This window comes from Lindgomyces ingoldianus (genome assembly GCF_010093535.1).
Source record: "Lindgomyces ingoldianus strain ATCC 200398 unplaced genomic scaffold BDR25scaffold_42, whole genome shotgun sequence".
In the NCBI taxonomy this organism is placed as follows: Eukaryota; Fungi; Ascomycota; class Dothideomycetes; order Pleosporales; family Lindgomycetaceae; genus Lindgomyces; species Lindgomyces ingoldianus.
In genome coordinates, this window is record NW_022985203.1 from 379,761 (window position 1) to 401,330 (window position 21,570).

The 21,570-nt window shown below is 50.3% G+C and overlaps 8 protein-coding genes across 8 annotated transcripts; 5 read left to right on the forward strand and 3 right to left on the reverse strand.

Moving 5' to 3' along the window:
* Positions 1 to 854: 854 nt before the first annotated feature.
* On the forward strand, positions 855 to 1,493 carry BDR25DRAFT_241489 (uncharacterized protein; the record flags this gene model as incomplete). The annotated part of the gene is made up of 1 exon (XM_033685747.1): positions 855 to 1,493. A coding segment is annotated over one exon (639 nt), but the record flags the coding sequence as incomplete, so codon positions are not given.
* A 1,282-nt stretch (positions 1,494 to 2,775) lies between these two features.
* On the forward strand, positions 2,776 to 3,355 carry BDR25DRAFT_307002 (uncharacterized protein). The gene has a single exon (XM_033690759.1). It carries the CDS (start codon positions 3,040 to 3,042, stop codon positions 3,202 to 3,204), a length of 165 nt encoding a protein of 54 aa, XP_033541796.1. The 5' UTR covers positions 2,776 to 3,039; the 3' UTR covers positions 3,205 to 3,355.
* Positions 3,356 to 6,810: 3,455 nt separating this feature from the next.
* BDR25DRAFT_271215 (Rgp1-domain-containing protein) lies at positions 6,811 to 9,821 on the reverse strand. Its single transcript, XM_033687249.1, has 3 exons — positions 9,139 to 9,821; positions 8,016 to 9,089; positions 6,811 to 7,967 (listed from the first exon to the last, which is right to left on the reverse strand). The coding sequence occupies exons 1-3, from the start codon at positions 9,659 to 9,661 to the stop codon at positions 7,069 to 7,071; spliced, it is 2,496 nt and encodes an 831-aa protein (XP_033541797.1). The 5' UTR covers positions 9,662 to 9,821; the 3' UTR covers positions 6,811 to 7,068.
* A 374-nt stretch (positions 9,822 to 10,195) lies between these two features.
* BDR25DRAFT_346479 (uncharacterized protein) lies at positions 10,196 to 11,242 on the reverse strand (the record flags this gene model as incomplete). The annotated part of the gene is made up of 2 exons (XM_033694149.1): positions 10,196 to 11,010; positions 11,132 to 11,242. 2 exons carry the CDS (start codon positions 11,240 to 11,242, stop codon positions 10,252 to 10,254), a joined length of 870 nt encoding a protein of 289 aa, XP_033541798.1. The 3' UTR covers positions 10,196 to 10,251.
* A 199-nt stretch (positions 11,243 to 11,441) lies between these two features.
* BDR25DRAFT_337297 (uncharacterized protein) lies at positions 11,442 to 12,961 on the forward strand (the record flags this gene model as incomplete). Its single annotated transcript, XM_033693176.1, has 2 exons — positions 11,442 to 11,510; positions 11,569 to 12,961. The coding sequence occupies exons 1-2, from the start codon at positions 11,464 to 11,466 to the stop codon at positions 12,959 to 12,961; spliced, it is 1,440 nt and encodes a 479-aa protein (XP_033541799.1). The 5' UTR covers positions 11,442 to 11,463.
* Positions 12,962 to 15,490: 2,529 nt separating this feature from the next.
* BDR25DRAFT_307004 (NAD(P)-binding protein) lies at positions 15,491 to 17,038 on the reverse strand. The gene is made up of 6 exons (XM_033690760.1): positions 16,389 to 17,038; positions 16,242 to 16,325; positions 16,182 to 16,195; positions 15,810 to 16,088; positions 15,612 to 15,747; positions 15,491 to 15,563 (listed from the first exon to the last, which is right to left on the reverse strand). Exons 1-6 carry the CDS (start codon positions 16,629 to 16,631, stop codon positions 15,549 to 15,551), a joined length of 771 nt encoding a protein of 256 aa, XP_033541800.1. The 5' UTR covers positions 16,632 to 17,038; the 3' UTR covers positions 15,491 to 15,548.
* A 221-nt stretch (positions 17,039 to 17,259) lies between these two features.
* Positions 17,260 to 18,360, forward strand: BDR25DRAFT_307005 (cytochrome c). Its single transcript, XM_033690761.1, has 4 exons — positions 17,260 to 17,388; positions 17,658 to 17,689; positions 17,766 to 17,924; positions 17,978 to 18,360. The coding sequence occupies exons 1-4, from the start codon at positions 17,373 to 17,375 to the stop codon at positions 18,095 to 18,097; spliced, it is 327 nt and encodes a 108-aa protein (XP_033541801.1). The 5' UTR covers positions 17,260 to 17,372; the 3' UTR covers positions 18,098 to 18,360.
* Positions 18,361 to 19,282: 922 nt separating this feature from the next.
* Positions 19,283 to 21,021, forward strand: BDR25DRAFT_94301 (alpha-ketoacid dehydrogenase kinase). Its single transcript, XM_033699273.1, has 5 exons — positions 19,283 to 19,433; positions 19,486 to 19,510; positions 19,561 to 19,757; positions 19,808 to 20,817; positions 20,879 to 21,021. Exons 1-5 carry the CDS (start codon positions 19,392 to 19,394, stop codon positions 20,940 to 20,942), a joined length of 1,338 nt encoding a protein of 445 aa, XP_033541802.1. The 5' UTR covers positions 19,283 to 19,391; the 3' UTR covers positions 20,943 to 21,021.
* Positions 21,022 to 21,570: the final 549 nt, after the last annotated feature.

Genomic DNA, 21,570 nt, shown 5'->3' on the forward strand with positions numbered 1-21,570 from the left:
TAGTAGCTTTCCAGTTTACTATGTGGAAGAGCGGTCGGCGATGCCGTGATAAGGATCACTTTCACCAAGCCGCTTCCCGGAAGAGTGGGTTCCACCACCCCGCATCTCCATACTTGAGCGAAGAGATGTCATCTGCAGGTTCCAGGAGCCAATGGGACCCGACGAGGCCAGCCTGAGATTTCGTGAAAATGACTAGACAGCGAAGCTGGAGTTGTCCGGGTGTCGCCTCGTGTCCGATGATGCTGGTCTGGCGTCTTGTGAAGTGAACTGTTCCCAGATGACTGAGCGAATTGGTCGAATAGGTGGTCGTGATTTTTGCAGAGCCGCATCATGATGTATCCTGACCGCGGATGCTGGGTGTCCCTGGTGGTGGAGCGGGCGTGTAGATAAGGAAATCGAGTCGCGTCATTCTCATCGAACGACGCGCGAAGGAGGCTTTGAAGCCAGCCGAAACGGAACGACGAAACGAAACTTCTACTCACGGACCTCGAGCCGTCGTCCACAACATTCCCATGCCATTGACGGCGAACAGCAACGCGTGAAGAAAACTTGCCTCCGTGTATAACAGTGAGTTACGCTTGATTCGCCCAGAGACGTCTGCCTTCGTAAGGCTGAAAGTGAGGCTGATAACTTCATGCGCCACAGTGGAGGACCCCGCCGCCAGAGGAGGTTCGCTGTCCAGCATCCTCGAAAATTCCGTCACGCAGTCCCAGATCAGTGAATGGCTATCGTCGCCCACTCGAGACATCCACGCTCGCTTGGTCCATTTTTCTTCTTCTCCTGACGGCCCGGCGCCTGGCTTGTCCACCAGTCCCAGTCCCGCACAGTATCCACGGTCGCATCGCAGCAATAACTCCTCCATGGCACGCGCCTATCTGCACCAACACTCGAACGCCTCGACCCACCCGCCCTCGCTGTATAACTACTCAGAGGCCACGCCTACTGAGACGTCTATCAGTACTGGGCTCGCCAGCCATTTCTCTGGCGTACCTTTGCTGGAGGAGGTAAACGGTGTGCTCGAACGACGGCCGAATCAGCTCAGACAACCCATCTTCGAGTGTTCGTTCTGGTTTCTGAGCTGCTCGTACATATCCCACAACCAAGAGGAGTGGCGAGTACACTGCTTAAGCCATTTCCGCGGTGAAGAGCCTCCTAAGTCAGTGCAATGTCCGCTGTGTGAGGACTTCAAATACACCAGCGACAATGGGTGGACCTCTTGGAACTATAGGATGGACCATGTTGCATACCACCACTTGCTTGGTCACACCCTGCGGACCAGTCGCCCGGACTTCCACCTATTTCAGCACTTGTGGCAGAAGCGCCTGATTGACGATCAGGATTTGAAGGAGTTGAAAGGCGGGAACCACAATCTCACTCGACCACCGTCCAACTTTACCGTAACGAATGGGCGGCGTGGGCGAGAGGGGCATGAGGGGCGGGGCCAGCGACACCAACATATCGGGCGGCGAGGCCAGTTCGGAGGGCCGTCCTGAGAGACTATTAAACAATCCTGCTTCGTCCCCAGCGGCGCGACTCCATGCAACGATGCCACCAAATTGCATTATTCCCCTGTCCGACCGGTGAACCGTAATCGGATCGTCGAACACGAACCTCTTTTCATGCCGGCTGGCTTCCTGCATGCACACCCGCTCCCATTCGATCTTCTTCCTCGCTTCGGAAAACCGACATTGAAACGTGGCCGCCCAATTTGGATTTCTTTTCTCTTCTCTCCCCTGCACAATTTCTGCAGTTAATACTTATTTGGGATTTCTCTTTTGGAGGTCCTCCACCAAGTTGGCTTACGAGGACACGACGGCATCTTTGGAGTTTGGAAAAGTGTGATAGCGTTCTTGTTCATTTCTTTGGAAGGGTTTTCCGGGCTTGGTTTCTGACAGTGTATTAAATTGCACTTTTCGCTAGGGAAACGCTCATACCAAGGTTGGACACTGGGCATCAAGGCATACGAGCGACGGAACTCGATGGAATCCGGGCTAGATAGACCAATCTACAATCCACATTTCCTTCAAAAAATTCCTGAAAGAGAAAAAAAGAGGCTCTACAAATGGATCGCCTGTCTCAGCCGCACCATTGCACCTTATATCCTCCCAACCAACCTCCCCTAAAAATAATTTGCCTTCCCACACAAGAAACTTCCCGGCCGCCTAAAGCCTCTTCCAAACGCATCGTTCCTATTCGCTATATCCAAAGCAGCCGTCTCAGCATCAGCCTCACCATCGTTCGCGAAAATCTCTCAGCCTTACGTAGTATCGTGGCTGCCTGGGGTTGACCCGCCTCTTTGGGACTAGTCGCATCCTGATTAGGAAAGCACAGGCGTCAGTTGTCGTGTGCGACACGGAATCAAATCCTTTTTCCAGTGGTAGGCGGAAGGCGGAGATGAGAGGCAAACTAACGGAGATCGAGGGATTTGGGGAAGGTGGATTGTTAGGGGTTGGAAAGGGAATGGCAAGATAAGGCGTGGTTAGGCTGCAGGGCTGGTGAAAGGCATCCATAGATGTTAACCAGAGGCGGGAGGTGCTACGAAAGGAGAGGGTGGCAAAGGCAGTCTATGTCTAGAGATAATTGATGTTGCAATAAGGAAAAAATAGATTGATCAAAGTTTCTCTTCTATTCACAGCCTACCGTAAGTTGAAGAGGCATTATACGGGAGATCACGCTGGCACGACAGTTGTGTCAGCTCTGGCCTGACCCATTATGGAGGCAAAAGTGTTGAGGCATAGGCGAAGATCCAATCGAAACCTGGACAGTTGGATGGGAGTAATTTGTATTTTTGCTCTCATTTCCCTGGATTCAAGCCAGCTGCTTCGCGATCCTCCGGTGCTCTAAATGAAAACCATGGTTTAACTCGATCTCTTTCAGCCAATGGCTAATGTGCGGGAAGTATTGAGACAATTTCGGAACTTGAAGGACAGAATTTGGGGGTGTGCTATTGTGATAAAGTGTTCGACAAGGAAGACCGGGCAAGACATGTAGAACATTAGCCCTGCGAAGAGGACAAAGAGAATGATAAACGTCTCAATAATGCCGTGTAAGCTATATGTTAAACACACCATAAACGGTATATTGAGCCATCATTCCATCATCTTATATTTCGGAACAATTCCGTCACTAATGTTCTCGACTCAGATAGTTATGAAATACTACACGACCAAACTAGAGCTAGATAGTTCCCAAAACAATGTTTAAGCGTGAGTAGGGAAAACTACGTTCTAAGTGATGATATGAATACCTTCATGACAGAGACTTGCAACAAAGATATTGACTTCCGAGAGTTGCTCACGATTAACTGAAGTTCGAGTTGGTTCTTCTGTGAAGCTTTTGGGAGCACCAAGGCCATGAGGAACTGAATTGATGGCAAAAGGAGCGTAACTGAGAGTTTATATCCAAAGGAGTGACCTAGGCAGTAAGTGGTTAGTGGATATGAGCAGGTAGTAGAGTTCGGCGAGCTTCGGCGAGCTCCGGCGAGCTCCGTAACTGCAAACATCTTCGCTGGCTTAAAGCATGCTAGCTCGCTGTTACTTAAATCTATGTATGGATATGGATGGGCCTTGTGTTTCTGGAAAGGTATAAGACTGGTTTTAAGATCCTGTCTACCCCGAGTCTTCGTCTCAAAGAAGCCATGAGCAAACCATTTATCAGAAAACCGAGTGTAGGCAGGCAGAAGCTCTTCCCTGAATCGGCCCCGCGAGTGGCGCAACGAATCCTTTCCCTTATCATCTTACATGTACAGAAGTTAATATGCTGGTGAGCCAATGAGACGTTGCTGACGCTCGTCTTTTCGGATCCCTCTAACCCCGACCAAAATGACTGTTCCCCTCGGACATCGTCGTGAAGAAGAATTTGCACCTCAATGTCTTGTGGTTTACCCTACCATATTAGGTAGATTAGAAGCCTATAAAGAGCCTGAGCGAAGATGCTGAATCCAAAAAACTAAATTTCAGCCTCTGCAAGAACCGAACGATGCACTAGACGCAAACCCAGGTGGCTTGTACGCAGACCAAGGTCTTGGCCAAACCATTGGCTTTGCTTTTATCTCGGATTTCGGCCTCGGAGATGTTTGGAATCAGTTCCAGTCTCCCATTGGCAACCTAATCAACAACCCCTTTGTATGTGTGTGTACAGTGTTCGGAATCGACACGTGGCAGATGGCCACCTGCAGGTGCAACGTGTGAACGTCAAGCTTGCTGTACAGACCAGTTTGAATAAACATTCTTGTAAAATTTGCCTTTTTAAACCTAGTATGACTCTGATTAACTTTATATCACCTTAATATTGTTTAGTGTAGTTGTTGTTAATGCTGCCTACGAGCCTCCGGTACGCTAGTACGGCAGCGGTACATTTATACTACGGTCTCTCCCTACCACACTACCTAATTAAGTATTTTATTAAATTTATTGAGCATGGTTTGGAACCTCAGGCATGACCTGCAGGCACCCAAAAATCTGCAGGTACTCCACCTGTAGGCTGTCGATCCGAAAACCGGGTGTGTAAACAGAGTATATCGCTTTGGGGCAAGGAAATCAATACTTCTGACGTTGGCAGTGAAGTCACCCATGGCGACATAGTGAGTGCGTTGTCGTCTATTGATGGCGATTGTCAAGATAGCTTTATTTCTAAATTTTGTATATGAGTGTGTGTCTCCCCCTAACCGTATAAGATTATCAGCGTACTGTGAACTTTCATTTCTATAGCATACACATCAAGCGCGATATGTAGAACCAGCGCCTTTGTGGGTATGGCTCTAGTATCTGTCTAAGGGCTCATTTCATATGCTTGTATATACAAGAGGGTTGCCTTTGCTATTCAAATGCTACCCAGGCGATATGCCGAACTTCAGGTGCATCAGCTGAAGGCAATCATTAGTTCTCAAGTACCACTAGAGGAGAAAACAGTCCTATATAAAGCCACATATTTTCTGCCTCATCTGCGCTGAGAAATATCCGTTCTGCATGTGTTCCTGAATGCCCCGGTGTACCCCATCCAGACACACAAACACATTGCAATCAGACAGATGGACAGGATGCCGAAGGCGCCATAAATTGTGGGCTCGCCATGTCGCCGTGTGATTTGCAGACTTGTCAACAAGCAAGTTTGTGGCGTTCTCAAGGTCCAACTTGACTTGATTGATTTCCTACTTGGGTTAGTGACCTTCTTATGTAGGTTTAACGCTTCTTAAACAGGAATAGCGCTTCTCTCTGACAGTCAACTGGACTTGGTCGTACATGTCTGGTGATTTGTCGGCAGGCTATCATATAGCACGTCATAGCTGGAAGATAAGGGAATTGAAGCGGGAGTGTTTCGTTCTCTCGAGCAGTGTCAGAATCTATTATTGCTAGGACAATATTCAAGCATACCTACCAGTCTTTAAACCCGTCTAGAGGGGAGGAAGCCGGCTTTCACGTATCATAGAGCATCTCGAATGACTCCGTTGCGGCTGGACAGATGTTTGAGGCGTCAATTAACTCACAAGGCTGAGAGGCTGTATGTGCAAGCTTTGATTGGTCGAGAGTGAGCCCCATGGTCATCTCTAGTTCCATCCACCATACATGTTACTACAGAAGACCGACAGCGTGGGCAGAACGATAAATGATGCAGGATAGAAAGAAGATGTGGTTATCCTAAATTGAGTTCCCATGCTAGTCCAGAATAGCATAAGCGCAACGGCCCACTTCATCACTCCGGAGCTCTATTATAGTAGTCAACTTATCTCCTTAAGCGCACTCATCCATCCTACCTCATCTCTGAATGCTCTGGATCAGACTGCTATGAAAAAAATTCATTGTTTTCTTAAAAGAGAACAAGGTATGCTTGTCAATACAGCTTAGAGCGGCCTCAACATCGGGCATTTGGCTACCCAAGCCAAACTCTATCAAACCCTCGGAGCATACTAGGGGTAATTCGGGACAAGAATTTTGGCTTTATTAACGACCTCCTTAATTCCAACAACAACAAGGAATCCGGCAAACTATCGTCATCGGCAAATTCGAGGAGCGTCCTTCGACAAAGTTGGATATGTAGACCGCCTTCTTTTTCTTCGAAATTTCTTGACTACGCTTCTGCTTAAGAAGCGCAAAATGCCCCATCGTCCTATACACCGAGTAACCAATTTCTAGAGGAACTAAGGCTCTAAAGCAAGGCTTCCATATCCATCTTTGACGATGCTCGCATTGTAGACGTGGTATGGCAACTTTATATGGCCCCTGTATTCCGCACCTTGATCCCCTTGTACTCAGTCCGTAGGCTATCCATTTTCTCTTCCAGCGCCTTGACCTCCTCGCCCAGTCTTTCGATCCGGAAAGGCATAGTTTGCCAGACATGTTTCCGAAGGTTCTCAGCGTTGATGCACCTTTGCCCGCAGTCGATACTATGGACAGCATTGTCTTCTATGGTGGCGGTGGTGATGGGAATGAAGTGGGCTCGAATTCGCGTTCTCAGCGGTTCAAAGGAACAGTAAGGGCACAGGAGCTCAAGCCAAGAGAGGTTGAGGTTGTAGACGAGTCCGCGTAGATTGGGAAGCCAAAGATAATGTATGAGAGACAATAATTTAGGTGAGGAATACGGCGATTAGTTATAAACGATGTACTTGTGGAAAGTGCAAAGTATCCGATATTTGAGGGAAAGAGAAAAGAGTTGCCATCTAGCTCTTGCTGTGCGAGATATTTGCATGGACACATGCTGCAATACGATTTTTTTTTTCGTAATACCGTTGGTAAGACTCACGTTGAGTTGGACTTCACCATCCAGCTAGGTAGTAACTCAACAAATATCGGAATCGCGAACTGAACATGGTTTGAAACGAGGAGTCAAACAGTTCTTTCCTATTCTATTACCCTTTCCAAGATTTCATTGCTGGTCACAGGGTTTCCTTTTTGCCGAATACACAAATACACAACGAGTCCCAATCCAAGCTATTATGAAGGAGACTTCCGATCTCATAACCTGGTATTCTACAAGAAAGATTCGCTTCATGCCAAGCCCACTTTCCCAATCCCTAAGAAGTCTTATTCCCAAACCCTGTTCAAATCGAAAGGCGATGGTACAACGCTGTCTTTATACAGCAAGACCTTCTTCATCCGTGTTCTCGGATGCTCCACTTACAGCTCCGTAAACCCTCACTGGGACTTGTACCTCGAAGCTCTCAGCTGGTAGCCTTTCTGCTGCGGCTAATATGATTCCACGGTCATCACTTGATATCTCTTCCAACAACTCATCCCAGAAAGCTTCCTCACCGTCCTCGTGCGTGAGCCTCGGTGTGATGAACTGAATTCGGAGCTTCCACTCCAAGCTGACCCCGCTGGTAATAAATTCCGGGGTGCTATTTGGGGGAATCGTAGGAGAAAATGAAAGGCGCTGGGCGAAAAGCGCGTTCTCGGAGAACGATGTATGCACCTTCCGCGTGACTCGGTATATAGATGCATTCGACCGAAGTGCTATAGCCGGATCTACCTTTTCCGATGTTTCCAGAGCGACATGAACAGAGTAACAGGGTATATGAGAGTTCGTAAAATCGATCATGGCTGAAATAGTCTCCCCTAACCGGTAAGCTGGACGAGCAAGCATTATGACAGCAACGCGCCGTCCGCTGCGTGCAATCTCAAATCGGTTTGCGCTTTGATTTGCGGCGCTAGTCAAGTTACTGCGAAGAATAGCGAGGTCGATCGCTTCCTTCATATTATGAGGTTCTTCGGCTATTGAACGGCGTCCATGAATAGTGTCTGTCGGGGACAGGAGCCCTAGGCTAGAGTTATAGCGAGGCTTGTCGAGCAGGTTGTCTACGTAGTCGACAAAGTCTTTGAAGGCCGAATCATTAGAGCTCGGTACGGTAGCGGGTTTCTTTGCAGTAGATCCGTTAGATATGCTCCTATCTGGTTCTATAGTCGATGTTCGGGCTTGGTCACGAAGGATGATGTATGGAGACATCAGGTCATGTCCGAGTATCTCCCCTTGGCCTACCCCTATGTTAGTGAACGTCTAATCTTCGATGAAGCTGTACGTACTGTTCACACTACCGAAGACGCGGAAAGGGATGTCGACATGCTTTACCTGCTGATCTCTTGAGGAACCTGGTCGTTGCGTACCGATTGTTAAATGGTAAGCGACTTTCATAGACCGTCCTTTATGTGTTGGGGGCAGACCTCGAGGCAATGTAAAGCTGTAGGTGTAACTCCGACTCTCCCCCGGGGCCAACCGCAGGTCGACAAATAGAATGGACTGTGGTGTAGTTATTAGCGGAACGGTCTTTGAACTGGCGATTCCCCTCATCTCTCGTATGCTTGATGGTTCGGAGGCGCCAAGCAATCCGCCCAATGATTCGCCAATATTGCCCCAGCCAAGCGCCCCAAAGAGGCCACTATCTCGTTTCGTCCTCTCGACTCCGACCACGCCACCACCTCCTTGCCCTCCCACGACTCCTTTCCGTTTCACTTCCTCAAAGGGCGCTTGGTTGATGAGAGAACCATCCAGGGTGAAAGATCCCATCACCTGCGCGTATCCCATCATAAGTGTTTCAGGGTATTTCTTTGGATTCGGGGGAGCCAATTGGGAACTATGTCGTTGATGAATGGCTCGGGGAAGGAGACGTGCGGTAGGCTGCGCGACATATTCGGACGCCAAAGTTTCGCTCGAATTGTTGCTCATGGAGTAAAACTCTCCGCTGCTTCTTGGAGTTCCGTTCAAGCTTGACCCAGACAGTATTCGAGCGACCGGGGAGAGATTCTCCAAGGTTGGGTTCGGTGGAGGTTCTTCGGGAGGCCTGGGAGAGCTGCCGCGGAGCTGTGGGGTCCGTACCCGTGGACTGCTTGTGACATCGATGCTGCTGGTGGGATCCGGGGAGGGAATGTTCGGTGGAGGCGCTGCAGGAAATTTGAAATTATGTGAAATAGAGCCTGATGCTTTCCTTGGTGAACTTGGAAGCGTAGAGGTATTCGGAGCGGTGGAAATACCAGTTGCTCTGCGAGGCGGTCGCATGGGTAGTGGGAATTCATTTGTGGGCTCGTGGATTATAGGAGGGGAGGAAGCGCCGCCCATAAGAGGGGAATGATGGGTTGCGGAGCGGTGGCCGGGAGAACCAACTATGATAACATCAGTTTCAATACACTGTACAAAGAGTATTGGTAGTACCTGCAAAGGGGCTTGGCCGACCTGGCATGACTTGGAGGCTTGCTGACCTGCCATGGCCTCGAATTGGCCGCCTCGAGGCAGCGCCCCGATCGTAGTTGACTTCAGTAGCTGGATCAGTCCCAATAGATATTATCGACAGTGACCTTCCATGTTTGTGTCTGGGTGCCACGCTCCCATTGACTGTTCCGCTGGGTTGAACTGGTGAACGGCGGTCCGCTGCAGTCGAAGGAGTATGCAAGGACAATGCCGGTCTGTGTCCGCGAAGATGTGGAGGCGACATTTGAGACCCGAAAGAGGAATTATGGGAGATGGAGGGCCGGGTGGTCGAGGAATGCACAGGGGGTAGCTTGCGTTGCCTGTCCCCACTAGAGGGGAAGCCATTGAGTTTTGAGGATCGGACAGGAGACCGTTCTGGGCCATTAGGAGGGGTTATGTTCTTGAAGATGATTGTACATTCGATGTCTTCGCCAGCGAACACGGTGGGTTCTTTCCATTGCACGAATACGCGAATGTTCGAGGACATGGTAGGGATGAGCGTGGTCGAAGGAGCGGACGTTGGCCGCAGGAGGATTGCTTGTTGCTCATGGGCGGGGTCGGACGACTGCAACTCTGTTAGTCGACATGATCGCTGCCATGCATCTACGGAGTGGCAGTGCTCGGATTGAAGGCCAGAAAGGGTCCCGTTGCAGACAAGTTAGGAATATCCCGATCAAGCGGTGATGCAGTTCGGGGTCTGGTTGCGGCACGTGCACGACATGGAAGTACTTTGTTCCGAATAATGACCAAAAAGGGTTAGTGCAAAGCCCAATTCGCTCCTTCAGGTACAGATGGATGAAATTAAGGCTGTAATCCCGTCGCTGATGTTGCCGGACGACAATGCTCGCGTTCTGTATATATCTGCTGCATTAGAAGTTACTCTAGCTCGTGTTATTAGAGCTTCGTAGAAGAGCAAGATCACTAAGTGTATTCATTAGAGACAATATGCTGGAGGGTTGATTGACATAGACCCGGAAGAGCATCCAAATCAGTCACCCGAATAAAGATAGCCATTATACTCCTTCAGTAATCGTTACAATTCCATCTATATGTCATCCCTTCTCGTACAATCTTGCATTACATTAAACGCTGTGATAACGAAGCCTGTTGCCACTGTGACCGTCGAGCACTTCCAGGACTCGTACCCACAATCGGAATAATATCCTCGTCCACATCCACACTATCATTCACAGAAACCAAGTTCCTCTTCAATGACTTCCACATCGGAGCTTCACCATTCCGTGTCCTGCCCACGCCCATCTCCCTCCACCTCTTTGGAGGCTTCACCCCCAACTCCACCAAGTTCGACCATATGCGCTCCCCGCGCTTTTCCCATCTCTTCAACCGCTCTTCATGCTCTTCATCTGCGGGCCTCCACTTGCTCTTCAGTATCCTTCGGACGGCCTCCGGCGAGACCTTGAAATGTTCGGCGAGGATCGGCGTGGTGAAGCGTGTCGGATCGGTCGCGTTTAGATGCCGTATGCCTTCCATAGCGTCTGGTGAGAGCTTCTTTCTTGGGCTCCAGGGTTCACCTCCGAGCTTCTCCTTCAATGCAGCTTTTTGTATTTGCCATGACAGTCGGGGCTTGCTCCCGCTCGCTTCGAACTTTGCTCTCGGCGGTTCTATGTGATCCGCAATGGTCTGTTTATATTTACGAACTCTGTTCGGTGCCGACGAATCGAGCTTCTGCTGGGGTGCTATCGGTGTATGGTCTTCGTCTCGTAACCCTCGCTCGGAGGAGAAGAATCTCGAATTCTGGGAACACGAGGAAGTTGGGCGAGGAACATGTTTCAGCTCGGCATTAATAAACGATCGAATGAAAAGTCCAAATGCCCTCTGTGAGCAGGAGTAGCAATTCATTGCCGCTGAAGATTGCGATGGGAGAGGATCTTCCACCTAACCCAACTTTCACGGAAGAGTATCAGCATGGACCAATTCCGCGTTGCCAAGATCCTACGCCACAGCAACCACAGGACCACAAAATCTTCTGCGTCCCCATCCACGCCCTAGCCTCATTATTTCCGTCTCGGAACGCACAATTCCTCTCTAAATTGCCCCACGGATTCATGATAGGCAATAAAGAGGCGCTACGATGCCTTTGCCGCAGAGAGATACATCCTAGCCAATCTCCACCGCATGGCCCGAGCGCCTCGGTATCATATGACAGTCTCTGGGAAATAGTCTGAAATTACTAATGTAGAAGACCATATGACCTTTTATTCACGTCCTATCTTGTAATTTTTTCCTTTTTATGCAAAGTTTTTCATCATACATTTGTGCACGCTGACTATGGCAATTCCCAATCCTTTCCGTCGACGTTCGGAGCATACCAGACAGTAAGATGGATTAATTCAAATGCTTATGTTGAAGAGACACTATGCTAATGTGTACAAGTTGTTGGGGCTACGAGTTTGAATGGACCGAAGACCATCTAACTCTAGAACAAGCAAAACCCCTCCAACACTCCTATGATGTGCTAGGAGAGGAGTGTCTTGATCGACTCAAGGCTATTTCGCCACTAGATAAAGGCGTTCTACCCAGGAACAACAGCCAGCAAATTCCTCAACTGAAAGAGGCGGATGAGGAGAAGAACGAAGGTCTTCCCCTCCCGCAACGGGATATGTATATTTTGCTCCACGACCACTACACTGAGGATCCGAAACTCTCACAGCTCTGGGAAGAGGTGAACACGATACCACCCTGGGTTGACTGGGCACAGATAGAAAGAGGCCAGGATGTCTTTTATCGTTATGGTGGCCCGGCCCTAACCGGCCTTACGTATCAGTCCCTGCTTGGGGGTATGGGAGCTGCGCGTGTCGTAGAAACGCTTGCTCGTACAGGAGGGTTTTCAACTAAAATCGCGAGAAGAAGGCTGTTCGAGACGACACAGCACATTCTGCAATGCACGAAGTCGTTAGAGTCTATACAACCTGGAGGAGCTGGTCATGCCTCATCTATCCGCGTCCGCCTCTTACACGCCGCTGTACGTCAGCGTATACTGAAGCTGGCCAAACAACGACCGAGCTACTACAGCGTTGAAGAATGGGGTATTCCCGTGAACGATCTCGACCAAATCGCCACAATCGGTACCTTCTGCGCAACCCTGATCTGGATAAGCTTCCCACGGCAAGGTCTCTTTCTCCGAGAACAAGAAAAGATCGATTACGTTGCTCTATGGCGGTACATTGGGTATCTTCTCGGCACACCCACTGACCATTTCGAGACACCCGCGAAAGCCAAAGCTGTTATGGAATCCCTTCTCTACCACGAAGTCAATCCCTCCGAGATGTCGAGGATCTTAGCAAACAACATTATCCGCAGCCTTGAAAAACAGCCCCCCACATATGTCTCCCCAAATATGCTAATCGTTAGCGCACGATGGCTCAACGGGAACGATCTCGGTGATAAGCTAGGCCTTCCCCGTGTATCGATCTACTACTGGGCATTGATGGCTGGCCAGTGCCTTTTCTTCATGACTATGTGTTACACATACCGTTCAATACCCTGGCTGGACCGACGACACATAGCGAGTCTGAAGAAGATATTCTACGCTGTTATCGTAGAAAGCCAGTACGGACTTGCGGGAACGGAGACATTGTTTGATTTCAAATATGTCCCCGAGTATACAACCGTGACGGATATGGGGACGCCGAGTGAGATTAAACTCGGCAGCTCAAGCGTTGAGATGCGAAATCTTCGGGCACTCGGTATTTTCTTTATTGTGTTGGGAGTTGGTGCTTGGGCTGCATTGAAGATCGCCTCGACTGTCACTAGCAAGGTGTGGTAAAGGTAGTTGAAATCGCTCGTTCATAGCTTTCATGTCCTTGAACTCAGTAGTCTAGCAACGTCTATAGCGCTATTTCTGAGCACTCTCTACCTACAAGTACGTTCATTAGTGCTTCTCTCACTCCTGTGGCCGACTTCGTTTGCGGTTAGTATATATGCTCAACTCCCTCGACCTTTACTGGTGTATCGTGCTGCCTCAAAACCCAGCTACTCCATCCATACACAACTACTAGTGTCTCAAGCCGGGTTTCCGATATTCCTTACCTTCACTACCTCTCACCAATCTTAGAGTCATATAGCCAGATGGCCTGACCTCTTCATTTACTCTCCGCATTCTTTCTCTTCTCTATTTTCCCACTGCCTCATTTATAACCGCTGCATCCACTCTGGTCTCTTCAGTCGACATTGATTTACCAAATGGATCCCCGGACTCACTCTCTCTTCACTCTTCACGGCGGTGTATGCGGATGCCCGGGGTTCTGGGGTCTTCCAACTGCACCCGCAGCAACCACTATCCACCTTCATCCTCCCCAGACCGCTCTTGGAATCAATACTCTTAAAGAAGGTGAGTTGAGGTAGCAGTACAATTCGGTCAGTTCCACACCATTTCTATCACTCGGCCCCGAAGGTCCCCTAGTCCAGTTTCCTTCAACATTCAGTCATAACATTTATTAACGTCTCCTTGCACTCCGTTTCCAGTCCCCGAGAACCTACCCTAACAGTCAGCACTAACAAGAAAACACCCTCGAAGGCCGCCCAGCACAGTACTCACACTCACACAATGTCCTGCCACCACTGGGCATCTCTCTAGAGCCCATGGCTAGTATGCAAGATACTCATCAGCTTGAGCTGAAGAAGCATGGTAAAAGGGCAAGAATGAAGAGAAGGAGAGAAAGATGGGGTAAGTGGAGACATGAGACTCAGAAGCCACGGTTAGGCTGCCTGCCTTCCTATCCGTCTCGAAGCGTAAATGCGCCCTCAATTCGGAGGATAATGCATCAGGTGAAGAGGACTTGGGAACCAGAAGGTGGGCATGAATATTCAGCCAACTTGCTTCCACTTCGGTACAAAGTCCCTTCACATCCGATCATGAAGCCGGACTTGGACACCAAGATGTCCGACAAGCCTTCACCAGCCTACCAACCCTTTTCTCCAGCACCTCCCGGTCCCCCACGGGAAACGTGCTTCTTCTGGTACCATGGGAGTGCGTGCCGGCGAGGCGAGAACTGTGAACGAGCACATGAAGTGCATATCACATGGCCGATTTCGCCGCCACCAGGGTATGTGCATCGGCAACCGTGTCATCTTCCGCTTTGTCCATTGAGAGACGGTATGGAGGTTTTTGCGAAGGGGAGTTTGGAGAATGTAAACAGTGACCGAGATTCCGGCAAAGAGAAGACGAATAATTTGTTTCATGCGGGTATACGTGCGAGTATGGGTGGTACCGATGTGGATGGTGTGAGTAGTCCTACAGAAGAAGAGAGCGCGAATACCTGCGGATGTAACACCAACACAGACACAGAAGCTGAAGACGGATATATGAGCATGGAGAGATCGTCGCCGTTGAGTCTGGCAAGCTCATCGCCGGAATCGAACGTACCTATGAATGTTCTAGTTTCCTCACCCTTGGGTTCTAGTAACACAGAAGAAGTAGCCGCGATCGAATCCGAGAAGGACAAAGGTCTATCTTCCATCAGCTACCCCGGCACACTCCACACTGGCAATCAGCCGACCACACAGGGTGATTCAGGAGCCTCGAACCCAGCTCACTCTATCACTCTCACACCATCCCATTTGCTCCCTACCCACCCCTCAAATCTTACACCTACCCTACCGACACTCCTTCCCATCACACTATCCCTACAAGCCCCAGTAGCGCCAAAAGCGCCCCTCCGCTACAAAATCCTCGACGGTAAAATTTGTTTCTATTGGTATCACCAAGGATGGTGCAGACCCCACCGCAACATCTCTTGCGGCTTTCTCCATACGCTGGAGACATCTGTGCGAGAAGTTAGTCTCCCACGGATTCGTAAATGGCACCCGCAATGTAATTTGCCGCTCTGTCCGATTCAAATGCTAAGGCTGAGTAAAAAAGGTAATAGGCTACTAGACAGGTATGTGCCTGAGAAAGAGGTCGAGAACAAAGAGATGAGACCTTTGGGATATAAGCTACCCAGGGATGAGGAAAGGGCGGAGTGGGATACGGAGTTTTTGAGGGGTGCGTTTGGGGAGATTTGATTTTCTACGCAGGTGGAAAATAAAGTCAGTTGACTTGAACTGGAGGTTTCACATGTGAGGAATGTACGATGATATTGAGATACGGGGTTTTGAGGAGGGTGTTTGGGGAGTCTTATGAGTGTTGAAAGTTCAGGCGCCCGGGGCTTGGAGTTCGGTAGGCTGGATTGGACGAGGGTTTCGAATGCTGGAGATGGTGGTGTAGTGACAACCGGATCTTCGTGGACATATAATGAAGAAAGTCATTGGTCAGTGAGTAGGCATTTTCATTATGTGTCATAATATGTGCTAGATGATGGGCTTTTCTCCAATATGAGTAAATCTGAATCCACAGGGCAGTTCTTGCGCCAGCGTCACCAAACATACGGCTGTGAATGATTAGTTGTGACGTGTCTTTGAGCGACCACAAGACTGACCTTATTCTCCCAAGTCCAGAAAGTTCCGCTATGCTGAAGGCCTTTGCTTTGAATTACATTCATCATCTTCATCACGGATTCCTCTGGCGAGATTATACCTTGAACCTCCCACGGTAGATTGATGTTGGCCATATCTCTGATTACGGGTCAGCATAGAGGGAGAACAACAGGAACATCAGGAATATCTGATCGACTCACGTTGCAACCTCTCCTGGGTGCATGGCTAGGATGATTGTGTCGTCATCCTTTCTCTTCAGTTCGGCAGCCATATGTCGAATTGCCATGTTTAGGGCAGATTTAGAAGCTGCATATGCGGCGAAGCCGTCCTCTATCTCACGGAAGTTGCCTTGGGAGCCAGAATCGCTTGACATGAAGGCGATGGTACCGATGGGAATGTTCGTCTGGAGCAACTTTTGAGCTGTGATAATGGGACCAATGGTATTAGTGTGGAGGTGGAACGCAAATTCGTCAAAGGAACTATGGCATTTGTTAGCAGCCTACACCAAGAGGTCCACTCAGGTACATCTAGGACCTCGGGTATACTCGGGACAGGATTAGTGGAAGACGAACAGTTCAGTCGATCTCTGTCAGGGTTAGTGCAGGCCCTGAGACGACATGCGTGTGGCTTACATTGGGGTATCTTAAGACTCCAGCATTGAGAACTACATAATCGAGCTTGAGATTTGGTATCGCGGCGAGTTGAGACACAAATTTCTGTCCCAAGTTAGTTCATTCTAAGTGATACGAGAATGATGACGGCCAGTGGCGGAATCGTACAACAATGCTATCTTCGGACAATATATCACATATGTACATTTGGCAGCGGCCATGATCGCTGCCGGCTTGGCCCCACAGGCCAGATGCATGGGAAGCCCAGGGCTCGCGAACTGTGGCAATGATACGCTCACCCCTGGCTAGTAACTGCCGTACAAACTCCAGGCCGATACCTCTGCTGGCGCCGACAATGAGCCAGGTGGTGAAATCTTGATCTGCGTACAGAACATCGGGGATTTGATTCATGATCCTGTGATGCGGACCTGGCTGCGGAAGGGTGAGAGCAATCCGAGGTGCCGACAACAAGCTGCTTGGGGGAGGGGGTTCTCTGGAGATGCTGGCGATGATTTCTTGGCAAAAATTTATCACTTTGGGAGGTGGTATCAGTAAGAGTGTGTAATCACGAGACTTGTAAGGTTGCGAAGTAGTAGTAAGGTCTTAGAAGCGGCGAAGGGGCTGCCTGCAAGCGCGGATGGCAAAAAGACGGGATGTGTGATAATGACAAGTCAAGGCTGCCCAAAGGCTGTACTCTGACCCGCAGTTCGCTGAATAAGGCGTGAGCATCGTTGCTTTTGCTCTGAGCGGAACTAGAGAGGAGTGTGGGTAGAGAGAGCAACGTAAACAGGAATCGAGGGTGGAAAAGTCCTTGATTTCGATGTTCGAGGCATGACGATGTTGGCGCTGCATGGCAAGATGGTGCAGGAGGCGATTCCCGATTGGCGATTCCGATTCTCTCCGAGGCTGTTGCAAATTTGCTCTGCATGATTGGTGCAAGCAACGCCACGAGATGTGGCTGGCAGTGCACGTGATGCTGATGCAAAGCCCGGCATGACGGCGCCAGCGCCTTTTTCTTTCCCGGCTCTCAGCATTTTTCTTCCCTTTCACATCTCACTCAGTCCATCAAACTACCCCAATTCACGTCGACAATATCTCTCCCGGACCCTCCATCAATCCTCTCTCTCGACATCATCTTCTTCTTTCAGCACAATGGGTTTCGAAGCCGGTACGTTATTTCCAAAGCCCCTCAACGTCATCCACCTTTCCTCCGCCTCGCTACAGCCTCTTCGTCGTTGAACTCAACCATCTCGACGAAACTGCTTTCCAGTGGCTTGAATCGCCATGATCCACGCAATGGATGGAGCGGCACTCGAGATGAAGCTTGGGAGATGGCTATCGCAGTGTTGCGATCAGGAGAGGCGAGCGCGATGGACGGAGGCTCGCTTCACTTGACTTCTCGTCATTACCATGCATTGCGCTGACACATCTCCACAGGCGACCACAAGAAGGGTGCCAACCTCTTCAAGGTACGACTCCGCACCCTTTGAGTAGAATGGCTCATCACCCGGCGGGTTGCCTCCGAAATTTTCTAACGCCCAGCAGACGCGGTGTGCACAATGCCACACCCTGAAGTCGGGTGAGGGCAACAAGATCGGCCCCAACCTCCACGGTATCTTCGGGCGACAGTCCGGCCAGGTCGAGGGATTCTCATATACGGACGCCAACAAGCAGAAGGGTGTCCATTGGGACGAGGGAACTCTGGTAAGTCGACCTGGAGGATACGTGGTGACTCCCTAATTCTAAGAGCGCTCCAGTTCGAATACCTAGAAAACCCCAAGAAGTACATCCCTGGCACCAAGATGGCTTTCGGTGGGCTCAAGAAGCCCAAGGACCGAAATGACCTCATCACCTTCCTCAAGGAGGAGACTAAATAGACGTTCCATGGCCATCTGGATGTCTATCCTTTATCTTTCGACACGATTCTCCCTTAATTGCCCCAAGAGCTCTCTTACGTCCAACCATGTACCATCAGGACAGGCCTTCGATAGACGTATGATAAACAAAGGCGGTGGTGCGCGTCTTCTTCATGTGTAAAAATATGTTTGTGTACTTTGCAAGAGCGTGTTTCGTATCTGGTGCAGCGTGGGGCTGGTCTAGGTCTTAGCGGCACATTCGAAATACCATTCTCCTCTTCCTACGGCTGCTTCATGCGAGTTGTCATAGCTGCGACAAGCGGAGTGAACTATTCCTAGCCATTTTATCCCAAGCCATTGAACTGAACTGAAATCCCTGCACCGCAAAGTAGATCGGGTCTTCGGCTTATTGCCTTTGACCAGATATGGAGTTATCACGTCATGAAATGTCGAAAGGGCCCATGTGCAAGAGCCTCAGCTGCGCTCGAACCAGCCCAGGGACTACCCACGACTGAAAATACCTTTACAAGGTCTGACAAACGGGAAGCCGAACGGAGACAGAAGCAGCCAATTACAGCGGAGGAAGAATGGGTTGGTCACTCACGCGAGCACCTCGGCCCTGTGGAAGCTGCCAGGGACAAATGATGGCATTTCCGTTGGTCCCGTCCGATGGTGGATGCAGGCTGAGAGCGACCAGGACCGCTTGCCGAGGATTCTCGTTGCCCGCATCATGTGGCTGGAGCTTCAACGAGCTCTGGGTTCTGAGCTGTTTCCAGGACTCGCTGCTCGCGGAGGGCGCCGTTGCTCCAGGCCCCCGGACAACATGCGGCGGGCACAGAAAGTGAGGCGGCAGACCTTTTACACAATCCGGTCGCGTCACCTGCGCGGTGTTTCGTGTTGGAGGAATGGCTTTTTCTGCGTCCCACGTGAAAGCACTGGTTCGACTGGCGCGGGAGAGGCTGACGAGTGTGGGGAGCTTCTCCGGCTCTGATGGCTCGCGCATGCTGGGTCACGGCAACAAAAGTGCTCAACCATCCCCACGTCCAATTGCAGCTTGTGCACTTCTACTACGACTCCTCAAAGCCCACCACCTTTAACGTGCTTCGACCCTTGCCAGCAGCCGTCTTTGATTTCTTTGATTTCTTTAATTCCTTTCGACGCAACAAACACCCTCTACCCTTCACTTTGAGCCAGCGTCATAGTGGGGCGGAATCTGTTCTGCGAGCTTCTGGGCATCGTTCGACCCACCACCACAAAGCCTCGCTTTGGCGTTGTCGCAGTGCACGAGGCCGTTCGGCCTTGATCAATTGGCGCCATGTCGTGGAAGCGGTCAGAGAAGCTGATGGACACCATCAAGGTGCGCCATGTCACTTCACCCACGTGCAATTCACCTGCTAATCGTCTTGTAGCACTATAGCAATTTCCCTGCCACCGGTGTGTATTCTCCCCAAACTGCCTCCGAGCCACGTCTAATGGCAGTTCAGGTGTGTCTCTACGGCAGATGGTGCAGTTCGGCGAGAAGCCGTCCACGGGAACCCTCTTCCGTGCCTCACAGTTCCTCTCTGAAGAGCTACCCATCCGATTAGCCCACCGCGTCCAAGAGCTCCATGACCTTCCTGATGGCCTAAATGAGATGCCCTCGATTGGCCGAGTGCGAGACTGGTATGCACAATCGTTTGAGGTGGGTTGGATTGCCAGACTCACTCGAGACATTCTGACTCATATGCACAGGAGCTCGTGGACCTCCCCCGACCCAGCCTACCATCCGACCTCAAGGAGCGACTCCTGCGGCCCGCAAGACGGAACGGAAAGGACTCACACCTGACCAGCAGGGCGACCCAGAATCCCAGCATCGTGAGGGGGCAATACAAATCCGCGCCAGACCACCACTACGCCAGCGGCAATGGCAGCGGAAGCAGCCGCGAGATCAAAGGCTCAACATCTAGCCGGAGATATTACGCGGCCGCCGACGACGGCGGGGAATGGCCGCCCGAGCTCAGTGCCTACAACCTCAAGTTCGCAGACACATTGGAGAAGATCAAGCGGCGGCACGACAGCGTCGTCACAACCGTAGCCCAAGGGATCCTGGAATGGAAGCGCAAGAGACAACGCATGCAAATCGACCACAACATCCAAGCCTTCCTCGACCGCTTCTACATGTCGCGTATCGGCATCCGTATGCTCATCGGCCAGCACATCGCACTCACCGACCAACGCCAACGCTCCGATCCCAACTACGTCGGCATCATCTGTACCAAGACTAACGTCCGAGAACTGGCACAAGAAGCCATTGAAAACGCGCGCTTCGTTTGCGAAGACCACTACGGCCTCTTCGATGCCCCAAAAGTCCAACTCGTCTGTAACCCTGATATCAGCTTTATGTACGTTCCTGGTCATTTATCTCACATGTTGTTCGAAACGCTCAAGAACTCTCTGCGTGCTGTTGTGGAGACACATGGACAAGACAAGGAAGACTTTCCCGTGACGAAAGTGATCGTAGCAGAGGGGAAGGAAGACATCACGATTAAAATCTCCGATGAAGGTGGTGGCATCCCAAGAAGTGCGATTCCGCTCGTTTGGACGTACATGTATACCACAGTAGACCAGACACCGAGTCTGGATCCGGATTTCAATAAAAGCGATTTCAAGGCACCCATGGCTGGGTTTGGGTATGGACTGCCCATTTCAAGACTATACGCGCGGTACTTTGGCGGCGATCTGAAGCTGATTAGCATGGAAGGGTAAGCCAATTCTCTCTCTCCCCATCTTCCCTCGACAGATATCTGACGTATTTTGTATCAGCTACGGTACGGATGTCTACCTCCACCTCAACCGCCTCTCCTCGTCGTCTGAGCCTTTGCAATAGCAACTACCAGTCATGAGGGAGGAATGGGCGGCGAGCGAACCTATTTTATCCCAAGGATTGGCGCGTGGTAGTTCTTCGTTCGGTAAGGCTAGGGAAAATTCTTTGATGGCGTCTAAGGCTATGCGACTCAAGCTTTCAGGAAAGTTGACTAGAGAAGTTAGTGAGAGGAGGCAGGTTGGTGATGCGGAGGAGATGTTTGCAGAGAATGGGGTTGGCGCACCGTGGTGGCGGAATGCGGGCATGGACGAGGGGCTGTAGGGTGGTGGATTGGGTTGTTGGTGAGTATGTTGGTGTGCTGGCGGAGTTGGTGTTTGGAAGGAAGGGCTAGATGAAAAAGACCTAGATGCTGATTCTTGTATCTATTGTGCCTCTGACGGGCTTCTGGGAATATGGATGCATCGACAGGGACTGGCGGACTGGATATCGATATTTTTGTATATAGGACCACATTCTGATGCTTCCTGAGCTTTAGTGGCTTGCCTTTCTGAGTTGGGTAGAGAAAATGGTTGTGGCGATGGCAATGGATGGATGGTAATCGATACATAAATTAGCATGTAAAAAGAATTAAAATACAATGATACATGTCTTTCATTGGCTTGCTTTGACAGAATCTAAACCTCGATAATAT